This window comes from Hemitrygon akajei, chromosome 4 (genome assembly GCF_048418815.1).
Source record: "Hemitrygon akajei chromosome 4, sHemAka1.3, whole genome shotgun sequence".
NCBI lineage: Eukaryota > Metazoa > Chordata > Chondrichthyes > Myliobatiformes > Dasyatidae > Hemitrygon > Hemitrygon akajei.
The window spans coordinates 19,114,737-19,135,311 of NC_133127.1; the positions used below are offsets into that span (position 1 = coordinate 19,114,737).

The following is a 20,575-nucleotide window of genomic DNA, read 5'->3' on the forward strand; positions in this document are numbered from 1 at the left end:
TCTGAAACCTGCAGTGTGAGCTCTTTTTACACTTGTCTAATTTTTTCCCTTTAAATTAGCAAAAGAGGTGACCTCGTTCTTTGGCAAGATTATGCCTGTATCTATTTTTAACAAGCTCTTTACTATTGTAAAGATGAAGGGTTTCGGCCCGAAACGTCGTTATTACCTCCTCCCATAGATGCTGTCTGGCCTGCTGAGTTCTGCCAGCATTTCGTGTTTTTTAAAATTTTTTTCTTTACTATTGTATAAGTTACTGTAGTTTATTTTCACCAACAATGATGCATTTCACTATGTTTCAATATAGTGTTGTGCAGTAGTCTTAAACACATATATAGGATGCCTAAGACTTTTATACAGTACTGTTATTTGTCAACAGAGTGGAGAATGAGTTTGTAAATGGCAGGGTAGAGCACCTTGGGAGGGTTGTGTGGGACAGGTGGCAGAGAAAGTGTGTCAGGGATGGGGGCATGGGGGCGGGGTTTTGGTGGGGGTTGTGTGGTGCGGGTCGAGACACAACCAGCCCTGAGAAACCAGGCAAGGTAATTTGATTCCTAGCAATTAGCTTATTCATCATTACAAAATGTTTCTCTGGTGCTTCCTGCTCCCTGTCCTTCCCTTCCCACTTACTTAAAAATGATTCCCTTCTCCCTGCTCCCTTCCCACTCTCAGTCCAGAATAGAGAATCAGGTTTATCATTACTTCATATGTCATGAAATTTGTATTTTTTTGTGGCAGCAGTACTGTGCAATACATAAAGTTACTACAGTACTGTGCAGTACAGTACAGTCTTAGGCACCCTAGCTATATGTACACAAAATGCTGGAGGAACTCAGCAGGTCAGGCAACATCTCTGGAAATGAATAAACAGTAGACATTTTGGGCTGAGGCCCTTCAAGATGTGTCTATAACTTTTGCACAGTAGTGTACATGTGACAAATAAAACTAATCTTTTATCTTTAAATTTTCTCCACAGCCTATCTTGTGAAATTAAGCTGTAGCCTAACTGGGCTGTAGAAAGTTGTATCAAACTTTCCTGCTCTTGTATTCTAGCCCCCAGCTAATGAAGACAAGTTTTGTACACCCCGTGTTCCTTAGTATTCCAGTAGCACCCAGGCATTCTTTGTATATGTCCTGCCTTTTTAAGTCTTCCCAAAGTTCATCACTTTGGACTTAACAGGATTAAATTACACCAGCCATTGCTGCATCTATCTTTACTAACTTCTCAGTATCATCCTTTAGCTAAGGCTATCCTCCTCACCATCAGTGATCCAGCAAACTTACTTATCTTATCTCGGATGTTCATAGCCAAATCTTTAACGTATTTAACAAACAGTAAGTATCCTGGTGCACATCCCGATTCTTCACTGGTCTTTCAGTCGCAAAAAAATCCATCAACACCTTCTGCCTCCTATTACCAAGGTAATTTTGGATAAACTTTGCTCTGAACTTTTTAACTCGTTTCCCATAAAGGATCTCATCCAGAGGCCGTACTGAAGACTACTTCACCCTCACCATTTTCAGTACAGTCTTTTACTCTTCAAAAAATTCAATCATGTTCTCCCAACTAGGATATGTTGGCCATAAGACTTCTTGTACTACTATAGTTGATGCCATGTAACACTTCCCAAACAGTGCTAAATTTTAAATTCATGAAGTTGGTGCATATGCCAACTTAGTGAGGTTGTTTATAATCTATATTGTATTTTGACTTGCATATCAGTGTGGGAGATTGTATAACATGATTGTACAGCAACAAAAAATGTGCTTAAGAGACTTGTTGTTTCATGTTATGCTCGGAGGAATTGGCACAATGTCAGAGTCTATTTATGATAGATTAATGATCTAATTTTAAAGATATGAACAGATATCTAGTACAAAGATACTGTGCTTTTCTTTATTTTAATGTATCTTAACAAATTCATATCTCTGAAAAAGAATTGCATCTATTTTTCCCACTTTAAACATTTTCTCAAAATTCAGCTTATCAGCTAGGGTTCTCTGGCCATCTACTACTTGCTGCCTTATAAAACTCTTAAAAGCATTGATGAGTAGCAGTGATGAGACAGGAAGCTGCAGTGTGGTGATCCTTGTATCAGCTTTGCATCAAAACAACAAATTTTACAGCATACAGTATGTCAGTTTAATAAACTGGAATCTGAGTGGTGGGGAAACTACTGAAAGGGATTCCGACAGATAGGATGAATTAACATCTGAAAGGCAATGATGACTGATTAGTGATATAAGATCATAATACCATACGACAGCAGCAGAATTAAGCCATTTGGCCATCAAGTATGTTCCGCTGTTCAATCATGGCTGATCCTCCCCCCCCCACCCCCATTCCCCAGCCTTCTCATCATAACCTTTGATGCTGTGTCCAATCAAGAAGCTATCAATCTCTGCCCTTAATACCCTTAATTACCTGGCCTCCATAGCTACCTGTTGTAATAAATTCCACAAATTCACCACCCTCTAGCTAAAGAAATGTCTCCGCATCCTTGTTTTAAATGAACGCCCTTCTATCCTGAGGCTGTGCCCTCTTGATCCAGACTGTTCCACCATGAGAAACATCCTTTCCATATCTACAATATCTAGGTCTTTCAACATTAGAAAGGTTTCAATGAGATCCTGCCTCCCTCCCTTCTAAGTTCCAGCAAGTACTGACCCAGAGCAATCAAACGTTCCTTGTATGATAACCCTTATATTCCTGATCATCCTTGTGAACTGCCTCTGGACCCTCTCCAATGCCAGCTCATCTTTTCTTAGAAGAAGATCCCAAAACTGTTCAGAATACTCGAGGTGCAGCCTCACCAGTGCCTTATAAAGGCTCAGCATCACATCCCTGCTCTTGTATTCAAGACCTCTTGAAATGAATGCTGACATTGCATTTGCCATCCTCACCACCGACTCAACCTGCAAGTTAGCCTATATATAGCTACATTCACAAAGTCATTGTCTGAATTAGAGGGCTAGCATTGCAAGAAGAAATTGAATAGGCTGCATTGAATTTCTCTGGAGGAAAGGAGGTTGAGAGGTGACATGATAGAGGCACACAAAATTATGAGAGGCAAAGGATAGATAGGCAAAATCTCTTTTCTAATGGTTTATAAGACTAGAGGGCATAGATTTAAGGTACTTGGGAGAAGATTCAAAGAGTGTCTGAGGAGTAATTGCTTTACAAAATAGATAGTATTTAGAATGAGCTGTCAGAGATGGTGGTGGAGGTGAGAACAGTAACAACATTCAAGAGGTATGTGGACATGAGCAAAGCATGTAAGGAATTAGAATTAATACAGGCAAGTAAGATTAGTATGGATAGGCATGATGGTTGGCAAAGACATAGTGGTTGAAGGGTCTGTTTCTAATTTGTATGATCTTGGAATGCATTTTCATTCCACCCTGAGAATGGTGACACAAATGGACAGGGTAGTGAAAAGGTCATTATTTCTAAACGTGCGTTCATAGACTGTGACATTTAGTAAATGAGTTGGGATAGTCATTTCATGGACTTTCATAGTTTGTGGCATTGAGTGCAGTTGCCCACAACATTAGACATAACTTAGAAAATTGTGTAACGTTTTGGTTGGCACATTGGCTGGAAGGATAAGGTAATGTGAATGAGGGGGGAGGATGTGGGAGGGAAGGCTGCAGTTATAAGCAAGGATTTGACAGGCTGGGTTTTATTCTCACTGGAAAGTAAGAAGCTGAGGGCCGCTCTTATAGACATTTATAAAATCGAAGGGGGTGGATAGAATAGTTATATTTCAAGTGCACTTTATTTATGCCTCTTAACATTTTGTATACCTTTATCAAGTCAAGTCTCATCCTCCTTCTCTGCAAAGTGATAGTCCTAGTGTACTCACCCTAACCTCATAAGACGTACTGTCTAATCCAGTCAGCATTATGATTACCCTCGTCTGTTTTCTGTCATGTAACTAATTCTCCACACAAGCTGGTCGATCTCAGTTGTTGAACTGAATAGGAATTTCTATTTTAATAAGGAGATTCTGATACGTAACATGTAACAGAACAATAGATTTTAAGGTCTTGGATCGTGTGTAATTCATTTTAGTATCTCAAATACTTCGATGCTTTCTTTAATTGGTTCATTGTATCAATTTAATCATTGTTCATTGCTGTGAGAAAATTAAATATTTAAAAAAATAAGGGAAAAGTGAATGGTGATTTCTGAAAGTCAAAGCAATTGTGTATTTGGTTCATATTGAAAAAAAATGTAATTGATAAAAGTTGACGTGCTTGAATGATTGATTTTCACTTGGAATCATGGGATTAAACAGCCCAACCCATCTACATTGTCCTCCTGAACTGTAGTTAAGGGCAGGGAGGTTATACTGCAACTGTATAAGGTACAAATGAGGCTGCAGTTGGAGTATTATGCACAGTTCTGGTCTCTGATTCTGACAATTTGTCCAGGTCTCAGCATTGATCCTTATGGCACCTACTGTATTTGTTACTAATTGCCAATATGAAAATAACACATTTGTCTTTGTCTTCTGACTGTTATAATGTGGGAAATCTTTGTTCATGTGATACTAGAGTTGAGGCAGATTTGTAATCCAGAGGAAATAAATTCACTGTAATAATCCAGTTTTAAATGCTTGTATTCTTGAATGATAAGAGCAAAATGCCATGTAGATAGAAATAATAAGTCAAAGAAATCATGAATCCTGATTCAGGGTCACAGCCTGAAACAGCAATTCTTTTGCTCCCACCCCATTATCACTGGCACCATCATTTCCAGAGACACAAGGGTCTGATCCACTTGCTTTAATTCAGCAGATTGCAAATGCTGGAATCAGGTGTTTTAAAAAAAGAGTCCCTTGTGTTTCCGGAAATAATGGTGCTAGCTTTGTTTGAGATAATCAGTTTTTGTGGGACTCAATAAACTCTTTTGGAATTTGCTGGAGGTTTGAAAATTTTCTTTGTGATCTACTCATATTAAGTGTATTGCTGTTTCTAAAACAAAGCATTTATTCATCTTTTGTATTTTTTTCTTTCAGTGGTTTGATCGTACCTGAGAAAAATGGGAACGGGACAATACCAGAAGTTGTTTCACGATCTGGATATGCTTTGCTGCATTTTTTCAGTGACGCTGCATATAATTTGACTGGATTTAACATCACATATAAGTAAGCATTATACATTTGATGGTAGAACATAATGTGTAAATGTTACAACTTGATCGTGAATTTCACAAGTAAATTCTAGAAGAAGCATAATTAATATTATTATGGATTTTGACCCCTTTTGGACATTGTTCAAAGCTGAGTTTACATTAGTAAAAGTAATAATGGTTTATGTTCAAACATGAGAGATCTGACGCACACTTTAGTGAGTTTTATGTCACCCGTGCAGGTTGTCGCTTGTAAAAGTGCTATTCTCTTTTCCCTGTTCCTCTGTCTCAACCGCATTTGCTCTCAGGATGACACTTTTCATTCCAGAACAACTGAGATGTCCTTTTTCTTCAAAGAAAGGGGTCTCACTTCCGCCACCATCAATGCTGCCCTTACCCACATTTCTTTTATTTTGCGTACATCTGCCCTCATCCCATCCTCCCATTTGCCACATCAGGGATAGGATTCTTCATGTCCTCACCTAACACCTCAGAAACCTCCGCATCCTGCACATAAATCTCCATAACTTCCACCTGTTTCCCTTTCTCACTTTATCTCCTTACCTGCCCATCACCTCCCCCAGTGCTTCCCCCACTTCCCTTTCTTCCATGGTCTTCTGTCCTCTCCTATCAGATACCCTCTTCTCCAGCCCTTTACCTCTTTCACCAATCAACTTTACAGTTCTTTACTTTGCTCCCTCCCCTTCTTCTGGTTTCACCTATCACCTACCACCTTGTACTTCTTCCTCCCCTCTCCCCACTTTCTTATTCTGACTCCTGCCCTCTTCCTTTCCAGTCCTGATGAAGGGTCTTGACCTGAAATATTGACTGTTTACTCTTTTCCATAGTTCCTCCAGCATTTTGTGTGTTGCTTCAGACATGGGTATGACTTCATCCTTTCTAATTTACAAGCCCTGTCATTGTGCTTAGTGCTTGAACTGAGAATAGGCCAAATTTTTCTGCTCGGAAAATAAAATCAGAAAAATAAATTGTGACTAAATTCACTCTGTCAATAATTAGCCATATGCCCTGTTCAAACTGATAGTGTACACTTAGAAGCAAATCTGTTTTTTCACTTGAATGCATCATCATTCATACAGTAATGGGAACCTTGAATCTTGAAGAGAATTCTTAAAAAAATTAAATGGGTTTTGCTTCTCTAATTACATTAATTATAATTTACAAACCTAATAAACTAACCAGCAAAACGAGAAATTCTGCGGATGCTGGAAATCCAAAGCAACACACACAAAACGTTGGAGGAACTCAGCATGTCAGGCAGCATCTATGGAAAAGAGTAAGCAGTCGATATCTTGGGCCGAAACCTTTTTCCAGGACTGAGAAGGAAGGGCGAAGATGCCTGAATAGAAAGGTTGGGGGGAGGGGGGGGGGAAGACTGGCTGGAAGGTCATAGGTGAAGCCAGGTAGATGGGGTAGGTCAGGGACTGGAGAAGAAAGAATCTGATGGGAGAGGAGAGTGGACAAAAGTGGAAAGGGAGGGAGGAGGGGGTCTAGGGGGAAGTAAAATAGGTAGTTGAGAAGTGAAAGGTCAGAGTGGGGAATAGGGGAAGGTGGGGTGGGGAGAAGGTATTTGTTTACTGGAAGCGGAAATTGATATTCATGTCATCAGGCTGGAGGGTACCCAGTTGGAAAAGGTGGTGTTGCTCGTCCACCCTGAAGGTGGCCTCATCTTGGCACGAAAAGAGGCCAATGATTGACATGTTGGAATGGAAATCAGAATAAAAATGTTTGGCCACTGCGAAGTCCCACTTGTGGTGGGTTATTCTAAACCAACAAATGGGTATATGATTGTGCATTAGCATATTTAATCAAGATTTAGTATGTGTAATTAAATACTAAACTCTGAACTGGTTTTGCAACCTATGGACTGACTTTTAAAGACTTTGAAAATTCATGCTATTAGTATTATTTATTTATTATCTTTGTATTTGCACAGTTTGTCTTCTTTTACACTTCGGTAGCTTGTTAGACTTTGTATGTAGTTTTTCATTGATTTTATTGTATTTTGGTTTTACTGTGAATGCTTACAAGACAATGAAACTTAAAGTAGTGTAACTCCTGGGTTGCCTCAGGCATCGCTCAAACTCGTTCTCGTCTAGGGGGAGCAGCCTTCGGCCCCGCCAAACTGGGTAATCAGCTGGTGTGGATGCTGTGTGATGTCCCCGCCTCGCTCAAAAAACAGACAGTACACCTTATGCGATTAAATGAGTACAATTTATAAAGATTACTATAACTAAGCGATTACTAACGATACAGTATATATGAATAAGAGAGAAAAAAAAGAAAAGGCACCAAACTTATCAAAGTCCAAACCACTTCGTGCACAACCGTTGGAGCTCAATTACTGAAGTCTTCTGGTATTCGATCCCCTCCGAATTTCTCGACCCGCCTCCTGGGACCCCCACGGTGGTCGACCAGTCGCTCCACACTCCTCTGTCTCCGTCTCCTCTCATCACCGAACACCTTGGGCCTGGGACCCCCCGCTCGGGGTCCGTACCGTCGCCCAGCTTCCAGCACCCCGTCCTCTCTCTCTCACTCCATCGCGCCGACTCCCCAAAAGCCCCACCAACAATCAGTTTACAGTCCCAAACAAGCTTCCAGCACTTATCATAACAAAGAACCTAGCAATCCTACTATTAATACAGGCGCCAGCATTCCTACTTGTAACAAAACAAAGACGCCATTTTGATTACATACACAGTAACAAAGAAAAAGAAAAAAAAACCCCGTTACAGTAGTATGGATATGGCAACAGATAGTAAATTTTGGTAGTAAATTTACTTTGAACTTTAAGCTTTGAAAGGGATGCAGTGAATTGCTTTGTCTCAAACTGGCCTTCTTTCTCTACTATTGACTCAAACATACAGCACAGAAACAGGCCTTTCAGCTTATCTAGTCTGTGCCGAAGTATTTAAGCTGCCTAGTCCCATTGATCTGCGTCCGAATCGTGGCCCTCCAGAGCTCTGCCATCCATGCACCTATCCAAACTTCTCTAAGTTTGAAATCGAGCTCGCATGGACCACATGTGCTGGCAGGTCGTTCCACACTCTCACCCTCTGAGTGAAGAAGTTTCCCCTTATAATTTTCACCTTTCACTCTTAACCTGTGACCTCTAGTTTTAGTCCTACCCAACCTTAGTGGAAAAAGCCTGCTTGCATTTACCCTTCTCTCCCCCTCATAATTTTGTATACCTCTATCAAATCTCCCTTCAATATTCTACATTGTAAGGTATAAAGTCCAAACCTATTCAATCTTTCCTTACAGTTCAGGTCCTCTTTCCCCGGCAATGTCCATGTAAACAACAGCTTATCTATTGATGTTTATTATAAACCCACGGACTCTCACAGCTAACTGGATTATACCTCTTCTCGCCCTGTTACTTGTAAAAACGCCATCCTCTTCTCTTAATTTCTGTGTCTCTGCTGCATCTTCTCTCAGCTTGAGACTTTTCATTATAAAACGAAAGAGATAACCTTTTTCACCAGGCTATTATACCCCCTGGTGCGACTTCCGTTCCTCCACCATCAACGCTGCCCTAAACCGCATCGCTTTCATTTCACACATGCCACCCCACCAGCCTCCGCATACAGCACATAATTCTCTGGAATGTCCACCATCTCCGACGGGATCCCACCATCCTTCCCTACCCCCACTTTCTACTTTTTGCAGGAATTGCTCCCTATGTAACTCCCTTGTCTATTCATCTCTCCCACTGATCTCCCTGCTTGTACTAATCCTTGCAAGTGGGACGAGTGCTGCAGCTCCTCCCTCACTAGCATTCAGGGCCCCAAACAGTCCTTCCAGGTGAGGCGACACTTCACTCGTGAGTCTGTTAAGGCCAAATACTGTGTGTGGTGCTCCCGGTGTGGCCTCCTGTATATTGGTGAGACACGACATAGTTTTGGAGACCACTTTTGCTGAGCACCAATGCTACATCCACCAGAAGAAGCGGGATCTCCCAGTGGCCACTCATTTAATTCCATTTCCAATTCCCATTTCAACATGTCAACCTTTGGCCTCCTCTACTGCCATGATGAGGCCACACTCAGGTTGGAGGAACAGCACCTTGTATTGTGTCTGGGTAGCCTCCTACCTGATGGCATGAACATTGATTTCTCGAACTTCAGGTAATGCCATTCCCCTCCCCTTTTCCCTCTCTCACCTTATCTCCTTGCCTGCCCATCATTTCTCTCTGATGCTCCTCCTCCCTTTCTTTCTTCCATGGTCTTCTGTCCTCTCCTATTAGATTCCCCCTTCTCCAGCCCTGTATCTCTTTCACCAATTAACTTCCCAACTCTTTTACTTCATCTCTCCCCCTCTTGGTTTCACCTATCACCTTGTTTTTCGCTCTCCCCCCGACCTTTTTAATCTACTCCTCATCTATTTTTTCTCCAGTCCAGCCGAATGGACTGAAACGCTGACTGTAGTTTATTCCATAGATGCTGCCTGGCCTGCTGTGTTCCTCCAGCATTTTGTGTGTGTTGCTTGGGTTTCCAGCATCTGTAGATTTTCTCCTGTTTGTCCTTGTAAATTTTCTCTGTACTCTTTAAACTTTGTTTACATCTTTACATGTAGGGAGGTGACCAAAACTGCACACAATACTCCAAATTGGTATTTGCCAATGTCTTATACAACTTCTACATAACATCCCATCTCCTGTATTCAATACTTTGATTTAATGAAGGTCAGTGTGCCAAAAGCTTTCTTTATGACCCTATCTAATATGACATCACTTTCAATGAATTAAGGACCTCTATTTCCAGATCCCTTTGTTCTACTGCACTCCCTCGTGCATTGCCATTCACTGTGTAAGACCTACCTGGTTGGTCCTACCGAAGTGCAGCATCTTGCACCTGTCTGCATTAAATTCCATCTGCCATTTTGTGGCCCTTTTTTCCAGCAGGTCCAGATCCTGCTGCAAGTTCTGATTGTCTTCCTCACTGTCCACAACACCCACAATCTTAATTGTTATTTGTCCCTCTACCACCACCTCTGGCAGGACGTTCCATGCACCTACCAATCTAAAAAAACCACTACATTAAGCAATGTGGGCGCCTTTGGTAATGAAACTGACTCATTGTCAGATTCTATGAATTTCAGTCATTTTTGACTGTAAACAACCAGGTATTATTACTGTCATCCCTTTAACATAGCAATACATGATAAATTTAAGACGATGAACAGATCTGATATTTAAGATTGAAGCTTACTCTTTGAGTAACTAGCTGTCATTCTTTGATTTAATCTAAGTATGGGTCTTTAAGAATATTAGTGCTGTATGCATTTACTACTTATATTTTAGTGTTCAGTTTGATAATTGTGTCACTTGTACAGAATGAAACTCAAGCTGTTATATTGCCTGGTGCAGCTTACTCAAATTGGAGAAGAGTATTTCAATAATATGGATTAGTGAAGACTTACCATATCTTTAGTTAATTTCATCCCATTTGAAACTTCCTGCTTGCCACATTAATCTTGAGTAACCCTGTGCATTTTTCACCATGATATGCACTCAGTGACCAGATTGTTAAGTACACTGGTACACTTGGGTCATTATTGCAAATATTTAATCAAACAACCATTTGGCAGCAATTTAATGCATAAAAGCATGCAGACATGGTCATGAGGTTCAGTTGTTGTTCAGGCCTAATATCAGAGTGGGGGAAAGAAATGTCATCTAAGTTACTGTCAGTGGTATAATTGTGGATACCTGATAGGGTGGTTTAAGAATCTTAGAAACTGCTGATCGCCTGTGATTTTTATGCACAGCATTTTTTTTAGGGTTTACTGAGAATTATGTGAAAAATTAAAAAAAAAATCAAGTCAGCAGCTGTTCTGTGGGCAAAAACACCTTTTTAATGAGAATGGTCAGACTGGTTCAAGGTGACAGTAACTCAAATAACTACGCGATACAACAGTGGTGTGCAGAAGAGCATCTGTGAATGCACAACACGTTGAGTCTTGAAGTGGATGGACTACAGCAGCAGAAGTCCTTGAACATACAGCCAGTGGCCATTTTATAAGGTACAGGAGATACTTTATGGAGTGCCCACTGAGCATATTTTATGCTAAAGTGTAACTTCGTAGTGGTCACAACATTGTCTGAGTTCTCTTGAGCATTTCAGAAGCAGCAATAATATTTTGGCAGCTGGGATTGATAGAAAGCTGGTGAGAAAGTTAATCTTTCAAAGGCATCTTGCTTTCTTCACACCATCTAAACTGTTTCTTTGTCCAGGCAGTTACTTTGATCTACTGTTCCAGTTCCCCTCCCCAACCTCCTGCATCTGTTAGCTCCATCCCTGCACTGTAAATCACTTTCTATACAGTTTACGTTGTAAATGCTGCTGATATTTCTGTATTTATACACTTATTCTGTATTTGTACTTCTAACTTTATTTTTATACAATTCCTTATTCTTTGTAATTGTTGAATGTTGTTATTTTTTGTTACATGCAGCGCCAACACACCACAGCAACTTCCTAATATGTGTATATGTATATGGCAAATAAAATTGACCCTTGAGTTGATCCTTTTAGTGCAGACTTACTCTTAGACACATAACATCAGGTACTGTTGATAAACTGATGATGTGGTACTATTTTCTGTTAGTAGAAACCTTGGATTCATTGCGCTACAAAATGTGAATTTTCTCCCTCTATCTCACTTTGCAGCTGAGGCTTAACTAACAGTCACTAATGGTGGTAGTTCATTCTGGTGAGAGTGAGGAAAATGGTTCTTTAATATATATTCTTGTATTCACCAATACAACTTATGTTTATTTAAGAGAAAAGTTTCTGAAGTTTTTATTAAATTATTACATTTTGGGATTGGTTCTAATTTTAGTGCTAATGCTTGTCCTATTTACCCTTGAGAGGATGGTGGTGAACTGCTGCCTTGAACTGAGGTGTTGTCGAGTAGAGAGTTCCAAGATCTTGACCGGTGGCAGTGAAGGACAGAGAATATTCTCTGATATGCAGTATGGTAGTCAGCAGGCAAGTTCTTAATACAGGTGGTCTCCAGGTTATGTACAAGTTCCGTTCCTGAGTCTGTCTTTAAGTTGGATTTGTACGTAAGTCGGAACAAGTACATCCGGTATTATTTAGCGTCAGTTAGTCAAACGTTTGTCTTAGTATATAGAATATATTTTTACCTTTCTATGCACATAAAACACTTAAGAAACATATGTATTCCAATAATTAAACCTCTGCGTTGCTTAGTAATAATTGCAGCTTTCACCGGGGCAGGGCCTTTCATATGCTCCATTATTCTCACCTTATCCTTTAAAATTGTTCCGATTGTTGACCGACTGTAGCCTAACGCTTTTCCAATGATCGATGGCGTTTCACCTCTTTCCAAACGCTTTATTATTTCCACTTTATTTTCAATCGTGATCGCTTCCCGTCAATGGGCTGCGCCGGCTCCTGAGGTCCGTTGGGTCCTAAGGACCACCGCACTGAGACAGGCTAAATGAGACAAGTGGGGGCTGTGCTGGGTTTGGGTATTTGATCCTCCACAATATTCCGCATGGGAATTTAAACTGGAGGTGGCAGTGTTTTTTTTACGAGGTCGAGTTGCGCACTCGATATCAACCCGGCATGGATGATACGGGAGTCACTGGATGACATCAACCCGGCATGGGAGCGGTCTGTCACTGGATCAAACCTCTGTTCTCGAGCCTGGCGCTGATCTTACTGCGCCAGCAGCCGACCGGAACAGGGGTGTGGGGGGGGGGGGGACATGGGGTCAGGGTGAATCTTACTAAGAAAAATTTAAGCCAAATACAAAGTTAAACACTCAACACAGTATCAATGGCAATGACTTAAAATGGCAGACGGTGTTCTCCTTCCTCGGTTCGTAAGTACGAGTTGTCCGTAAGTCGGACGTTTGTAACTCAGGGACTACCTGTACTCTTTCTCTTATTGGAAATAGAGGTCTTAGATTTGAAAGGTGATATTGGCAGTGTATATGTGAATGAGGCATGCTTCCATGAGAATATTTCTACTCTGCATCAGGATATACATAGATAAGCTGAATGAATGGGAGAAAACTTGATAAAGTTTATTGTGGAAAAGTGTGAGATCTTCATTTCTTTCTGAGGAATCAAAATGGAGAGAGATGGCAAATTAATGAAATTCAAACTGAAGCTTTATTTACCACAAGAACATCAAAACAACAATGAGGTGTGTTAATTGTGTAAATAACCTGGTGTGCTGGGAGCAGTCCCCTAGAGTCGCCATACATTTTGGCCCCATCATAGCGTGCCCACAATGCTTGGTAGAAGTTCAGATGGATAAACTGTTGTTTTTCTTTCAAATGAAACAGAATGCTAACAGCCAAATGCAGCAAATAGTTGAGGCAAACAACTTTAATGCATGAGAGATAGAGTTTTAAACTTATTGCAATTGTTCAAAGAGCTTGAGAGGCTACACTGGGTCCAGTTTCGATTATCTTATTTAAAATAGGATATACCAGAATTGTATGCAGTCCAGGAGAGACTGAATATAGGTACCATGATAGTGTAGCAGTTAGCGCGAGCTATTGCAGCTCAGAGAGTCAGAGTCCCGCTTTCAACTCCGAAGCTGTCTGTAAGGAGTTCGTACTTTCCTCCTTGAAAAAGCCTGGGTTTCCTTCCACAGTCCAAAGACATGCTGGTTAGTAAGCTAATCGGTCATTGTAAACTGTCCCGAGATTAGGCCTGTGTTAAATAGGTTGTTTGCAGGGTAGAGTGGCTTGTTGGAAGGGCCTGCTCTCACGATGCCTCTAAATAAATAATTCGACGAACAAAGAAGCTGTCTCAAGATTTGAGGAAGTCAAATTTATATTCTTTGGAGCAGGGGTGTCAAACTCATTTTAGGTCACGGGCTGGATTGAGCAAAATGCAGCTTCATGCGGGCCGGATCAGTCGGACGCGTGCGAACGCAGCTTTCGTTGCCTCCGTTTTTTCAGCCTGCTGTCATGTGTCTCAGTCTATGCTATAACTACAAAGTGTTTCACTTTACAAATTCCGTTTCTTATGAAGAAGACTGCCGAGCAAGACTGCCGAATAAACACTAAAAACCCTGAAAACCTGGTACCTGAATAAACTCAGCATTAGCCATATCATACGCCATAGGCGCTTCGATTACAGGGGCCAGCTTTAATAGTAATTAGATGTTATCTCGCGGGCCAAAGATAATTCCACCGCGGGCTGGATTTGGCCCGCGGGCCTTGAGTTTGACATATATGCTTTGGAGTTTAGAAGAATGAGGAAAGATGTTATTGAAACATAAGATTAGACGGGGTGCAGCAGATGTTAAATGTTTCCACTGGTGGGAGAGTTTCAAATAAGGGGAAATTGTTATAAGGTGGTTTAAATTGAGCTGCACACGAATTTCTTCTTTCAGGGTGTGGCCTATTGCTTGCATTCTCTGCTCTGGAGAGTTGTGGAGGCTCTGCCTTTGTAGGAGGTAGATAATTTATTTTGAGTGATCAGGGAATTGAAGGCGATTGGAACTGGTGCAATAGAGGAGTTGAGGCCTGACGCAGATCAGCTTTGATAATATTGAATGACACAGCAAGCTTGAAGGAAGCCTTCCAGTCTTGTTCTCTTTTGTTGTGTTCTGGATAGAGCACACTGCAGTAACTGTGTGCTGTTGGTGGAGAGAATGAATATTTTGGTGCTGTATGGGTTGCTAATCAAATGGGATGAATTCTCCCAGATGGTTTTAGCTACTTGAGAGTTGCTGGTGCAGCACTTATTTGGCCAAGCAGTATTAAAGATATTTCATCATGCTCTTGACTTGTGCATTGTGGAGCCAGTTTATGTAGATTGGTATAGCATCATGGGCTGAAAGGCCCATACTATTCTGTTCTCTATCCAGAATTCCCTACAATACTACCCCTCAGTTCTCCTTTAAATTTTCTGCTCTCCCTTAAATCCATGTCCGCTAGTGTACAGAGGACATAAGTTTAAAGGCATAAGTTTAAATGATCCTACGGGCCCTTTTTACACACCTGTCCTTGTAAGTGTCCTGAATCATGGAAAATTCACAAATACAGATGGGCTGGGCTATCCGCACTACTCTCTGCAGAGTCCTGCAATTAGGGGAGGTACAGTTCCCATACCAGGCAGTGATGCTCTCAATTGTGCCCCTGTAGAAAGTTCTTAGGATTTGGGGGTCCTTACCAAACTTACTCAACTGTCTGAAGTGAAAGAGGTGCTGTTGTGCCCTTTTCACCACACAGCTGGTGCGTACAGACCACGTGAGGTCCTCAGTGATGTAGATGCTGAGGAACTTGAAGCTGTTTACCCTCTCAACCCCAAATCCATTGATGTCAGTAGGGGTTAGCCCGTCTCCATTCCTCCTGTAATCCACAACCAGCTCCTTTGTTTTTGTGACATTGAGGGAGAGGTTGTTTTCTTTGTGTCAGAGAGATGACTTCTTCCCTGTAGGCCACCTCATTATTGTTTGAGATGAGGCCAATCTATGTAGTGTTGTTGGCAAATTTAGTTAGCAGATTGGAGTTGTGGGTGGCGATACAGTCATGGGTATACAGGGAGTAAAGGAGGGCTCCTGTTTTGGCGAGTCCATTTAGGAACCAGATGGCAGAGGGGAAGAAGCTGTTCCTGGATCACTGAGTGTGTGCCTTCAGGCTTCTGTACCTCTTTCCTGATGGTAACAATGAGAAGCAGGCATGTCCTGGGTGATGGGGCTCCTTAATGAATGATGCTGCCTTTCTGAGGCACTGGTGCTTGAAGATGTCTTGGATACTATGGAAGCTAGTACCCAAGAATGAGCTGACTAATTTTACAACTTTCTGTAGCACCACCAGTGATGCAGCCAACCAGAATGCTCTTCACAGTACATCTGTAGAAGTTCCGAGTGTTTTACATGACAAACCAAATAACAGTTATTACTTCTTGCATTTTCCTCATTTATTGATTAGTTATAATGATATAAAAGTATTTTAGTAACAGTAAATGCTCAAATTAGTTTATAGTGAGTAGCTATTCTTTACAGCATTTAAATTGGCCAAATCATGGCCAAATCATGGCCAAATCTTATGTGTAGATCATTAATGATTTATGATTAAACTCTCTTTGGTTTTCTTTTTAAGTGGAAGTAGTCTCAGAATCAGAATCAGGCTTAATATCACTGGCAGTGGCCATTTAGAAATTGGAGAGGGGAAGAAGCTGTTCCTGAATTGTTGAGCGTGTGCCGTCAGGCTTCTGTATCTCCTTCCTGATAGTGGCAATGAGAAGAGGGCATGTCCTGGAGATCCTTAATGATGGATGCCACATTTCTGAGGCACCATTGCTTGAAGATGACCATGATACTATGGAGGCTAGTGCCCGTGATGAAGCTGGCTAATTTTATAGCTTCGTGCAGCTTGCTTCGATCCTGTACAGTAGCCACCCCACGCCCCCCCCCCCCCCCAACAACGGCAGAATATATGCTCTCCAGGTTACAAAAGACCCGCCTTTCTTACAGCCCATACCTGTAAATAAACATTTCAGAGATCATATGACATAGGAGCAGAATTAGGCCATTCAGCCTACTAAGTCTGCTTTGCCATTTTATCATTCTCAATCCCATTCTCCTGCCTCATCCCCATTATTTTTGATGCCCTTAACTAATCAAGAACCTATCAACCTCTGCTTTACATATACTCAGTGACTTGGACTCCACAGCCATCTGTGGCAATGAATTCCACAGATTCTCTGCCCTCTGCCTAAAGAAATTTCTCCTCAAATCTATTCCAAAGGAACATCCTTCCATTTTGAGGCTACACCTTCTGGCCTTAGACCCTGCCACCCCCACATGAAACATCCTCTTCAAATCCACTTCCTATATTCTTTAGGTTTCATTGAGATTCCTCTCCCATCATTCTTCTGAACAGGGTTGTAGGCATCTTCCGTCACCTGGGAATTGAGTTTGTGGCTACATTTCCAACTTGCAAACTGTCTAGTTTGTGAATTGCTCACAGGAAAGGAACCCTACTGTAACCTAGCGTGGATCTGTATTGTTGTTTCTCATTGATGTTATCCTGGTGAAATGAAGAGGGGAATACAGTAGAATACTGATCAAGTTGATAGCTTGAGTACCAAACCATAAATCAATTTCAAGTTCCAACAAAGCTGTTGGGCATTAAGTAATTAAACTTGGAGATTTTAAAGAAGCTACACCCAGGAATGGGAATAAAATTACCAGATTGTCATCGACCAAAAATAAATTTGAATCATTAATATCTTTGAGGACGTATTAGCCTTTGTGATTCTAAACACATTCCTAACTACCATCTCAGTTTAGGGGTGATAAAGGGATTCTAAGTACCAATGTTCCCATAAATAAATTATGGTTACGGTTACGGATCCCACAACCCACCGGGGTCGTAGGGGCACTATACAGATGAGCACTGCGCCATTTGCCTCCATCTCTCATGGTTGTGGGTGAGTGCCTGGGTTGTGGCAAAGCTCTCTCCGATCCACTCTGCAATGTTGCCTGTCCATTTCTTCCTTGGTCTGCCCCTTTTACTTTTCCTCAGGACCGTTTCCTGAAGAATTTTCTTTGTGAGTCCACTTGATCTTGTTATGTGGCTATACCATCTCAGTTTCCGCTTCTTTACTGTGGACAGTAGATCTTCGCTGGATGATGGTTCTTCATACTTCGTTGTTTGAAACATGGTCTGTATAGGAGATGCCAAGGAGCCTTCTGAAGCATCTCATTTCTAATGCCTGGCTTCTCACTGTTTCACTGTGCTGATCTCCATGGTATATCTGGTGGATGTATCGTTCTGCCGGTTCACAAGGCAGGCCAATTCATCCTTATTTCCTGTCAGCCCATTAATGTCATCGGCGAGCATGAGATTTGTTATGACCTGTCTTCCGATGCTGACTGTGTCGCTATGGTCTTCCAGGTCATTTGTCATTATTTGTTCCAGGAAAATGTTGAACAGCTCAGGTGAAAGGCAGTCTTGTCAGACTCTAGCTGATGTGTGATACACTCTCCAGTTGTGCCTTGAACAAGTACTGCACTCCTAGCTTTGGTGTGGATCTGCTGATGGTTTGGGTCAGCTTCTGGCCCATGTTCTATTACTTCGTTGTGGCCCACAGTGCATTAAGCCACACCCTATCAAAAGCCTTCTGGAAATCCATGAACACGTGGAAGATGTCCTGTTGATGTTGGTTGTATTTCTCGCACGATACCTGGAGGTTGAATATCTGTTACGTTATACTTCCACTTCTGAATCCAGTGAGCTCTTTGGCGATTATTTCTTCTGCCTGTGGTTTTAGTCTGCAAGATGACTTTCAACATCACTTTGCTTGTATGGCTGATGATGGTTCTGTAATTCTGGCACTGCTGTAAGTTGCCTTTCTTGGGGAGAGTGATGATGTGATTTTGTCCAGGATGTTGGTCATTCCCCAGTCTGCCAGATTTGTTGCAAATATTGGTGAGGATGTCTATCACTTTCTCTCCTCCGTGTTTGATCAGTTCAGCTGGGATGTTGGCTATTTCTGCAGCTTTCCTATTCTTTAGCAATTTTATGTCTGCTTCTGCTTCTAAGACTAAGGAGCTGGTGGTGGACCTGAGGAGGGCCAAGGCACCAGTGACCCGTTTCCATCCAAGGGTCAGTGTGGACATGGTGGAGGATTACAAGTACCTGGGGATACGAATTGACAATAAACTGGACTGGTCAAAGAACACTGAGGCTGTATTCAAGAAGGGTCAGAGCCGTCTCTATTTCCTGAGGAGACTGCGGTCCTTTAACATTTGCCGGATGATGCTGAGGATGTTCTACGAGTCTGTGGTGGCCAGTGCTATCGTGTTTGCTGTTGTGTGCTGGGGCAGCAGGCTTGAGGGTAGCAGACACCAACAGAATCAACAAACTCATTCGCAAGGCCAGTGATGTTGTGGGGGTGGAACTGGACTCTCTGACGGTGGTGTCTGAAAAGAGGATGCTGTCCAAGTTGCATGCCATCGAATTCCTCCGAAAGCCATTCAGCCTGAAGAATGCCGCACAGACGTTCCAATGGCTAGTGGATGTGGTGGGACGTGACCTAGACTTTGTGTTCATCTATTTGGACGATATCCTCATAGCCAGCAGTAGTCGTCAGGAGCATCTGTCCCACCTCCGCCAGCATTGCTCCCGCCTGAGTGATTTCGGCCTCACGATCAACCTGGCCAAATGCCAGATTTCGGCCTCACGATCAACCTGGCCAAATGCCAGCTCGGTCTCGACACCATTGACTTCCTGGGCCACAGGATTACTAAAGACAGGGCAACACCTCTGCCCGCCAAGGTAGACGCGATCCGCCACTTTGCCTGACCCAACACAGTCAAAGGCCTGCAGGAGTTCGTTGGCATGGTGAACTTCTACCACTGTTTCCTCCCCTCAGCAGCCTGTATCACGTGCCCTTTGTACACCCTGATGTCGGGTAAAGGCAAGGACATTTCTTGGGATGAAGACGCCACGGCCGCTTTTGTTAAAGCCAAGGAAGCCTTGGCAGATGCCGCGATGCTGGTGCACCCCAGAACGGATGTTCCGACCACCCTCACGGTGGACGCATCCGACACAGCAGTCGGTGGGGTGCTGGAGCAACTGATCGAGGGGCGCTGGCAACCCCTGGCGTTCTTCAGCAAGCACCTACGACCACCCGAACTCAAACACAGTGCCTTCGACCGGGAGCTGTTGGCACTGTATCTGGCAATCTGGCATTTCAGGTACCTTAGAAGGCACCGCGTTCGCGGACCACAAACCGTTGACCTTCGCGTTCACGAAGGTGTCCGATCCCTGGTCGGCTCACCAGCAGCGACATCTGTCCTACATCTTCGAGTACACAACGGACATCTGGCATGTCTCGGGAAAGGACAACGTCGTGGCGGACGCACTCTCCAGACCAGCTATCCAGGCCCTGTCCCTGGAGGTGGACTATGCAGCACTGGCAGAGGCGCAGCAGGCAGACGACGAGATGCCCAGCTACAGTACCGCGGTCTCGGGTTTGCAGCTGCAAGACTTCCTTGTAGGCCCAGGTGAGAGGACCCTCCTGTGCGACGCGGCTACCAGCCAACCTCGCCCCATCGTCCTGGCAGCCTGGCGGCGGCGAGCTTTCAACTCCATACACGGTTTGGCGCACCCATCTATCAGAACAACCGTCTGGCTGGTCTCCAGCAAGTTCGCGTGGCACGGACTTCGCAAACAGGTCAGCGAATGGGCCAGAACGTGCATGCAGTGCCAAACAGCCAAGGTGCAGCGGCACACTAAAGCCCCGCCGCAGCAGTTTGAACCCACCCGCCGGAGGTTCGACCACATTCATGTAGATATCGCAGGGCCCCTACCAGTGTCACGAGGAGCGTGGTACCTCCTACCTATGGTAGACCGGTTCACGAGATGGCCAGAGGTGGTCCCGCTCCCCAACACATCTGCCGATTCCTGTGCCCG

General features: G+C 42.9%; 1 protein-coding gene across 4 annotated transcripts in view; it reads left to right on the forward strand.

The window, feature by feature from the left end:
* atrn (attractin) overlaps positions 1–20,575 on the forward strand; it is a 414,604-nt gene that overhangs the window by 125,452 nt on the left and 268,577 nt on the right. For all 4 annotated transcript variants that reach the window (XM_073042130.1, XM_073042131.1, XM_073042132.1 and 1 more), the window contains exon 4: positions 5,022–5,150. In XM_073042130.1, the coding sequence (XP_072898231.1) occupies positions 5,022–5,150 (129 nt within the window). The remainder of the gene's footprint in view (positions 1–5,021; positions 5,151–20,575) is intronic.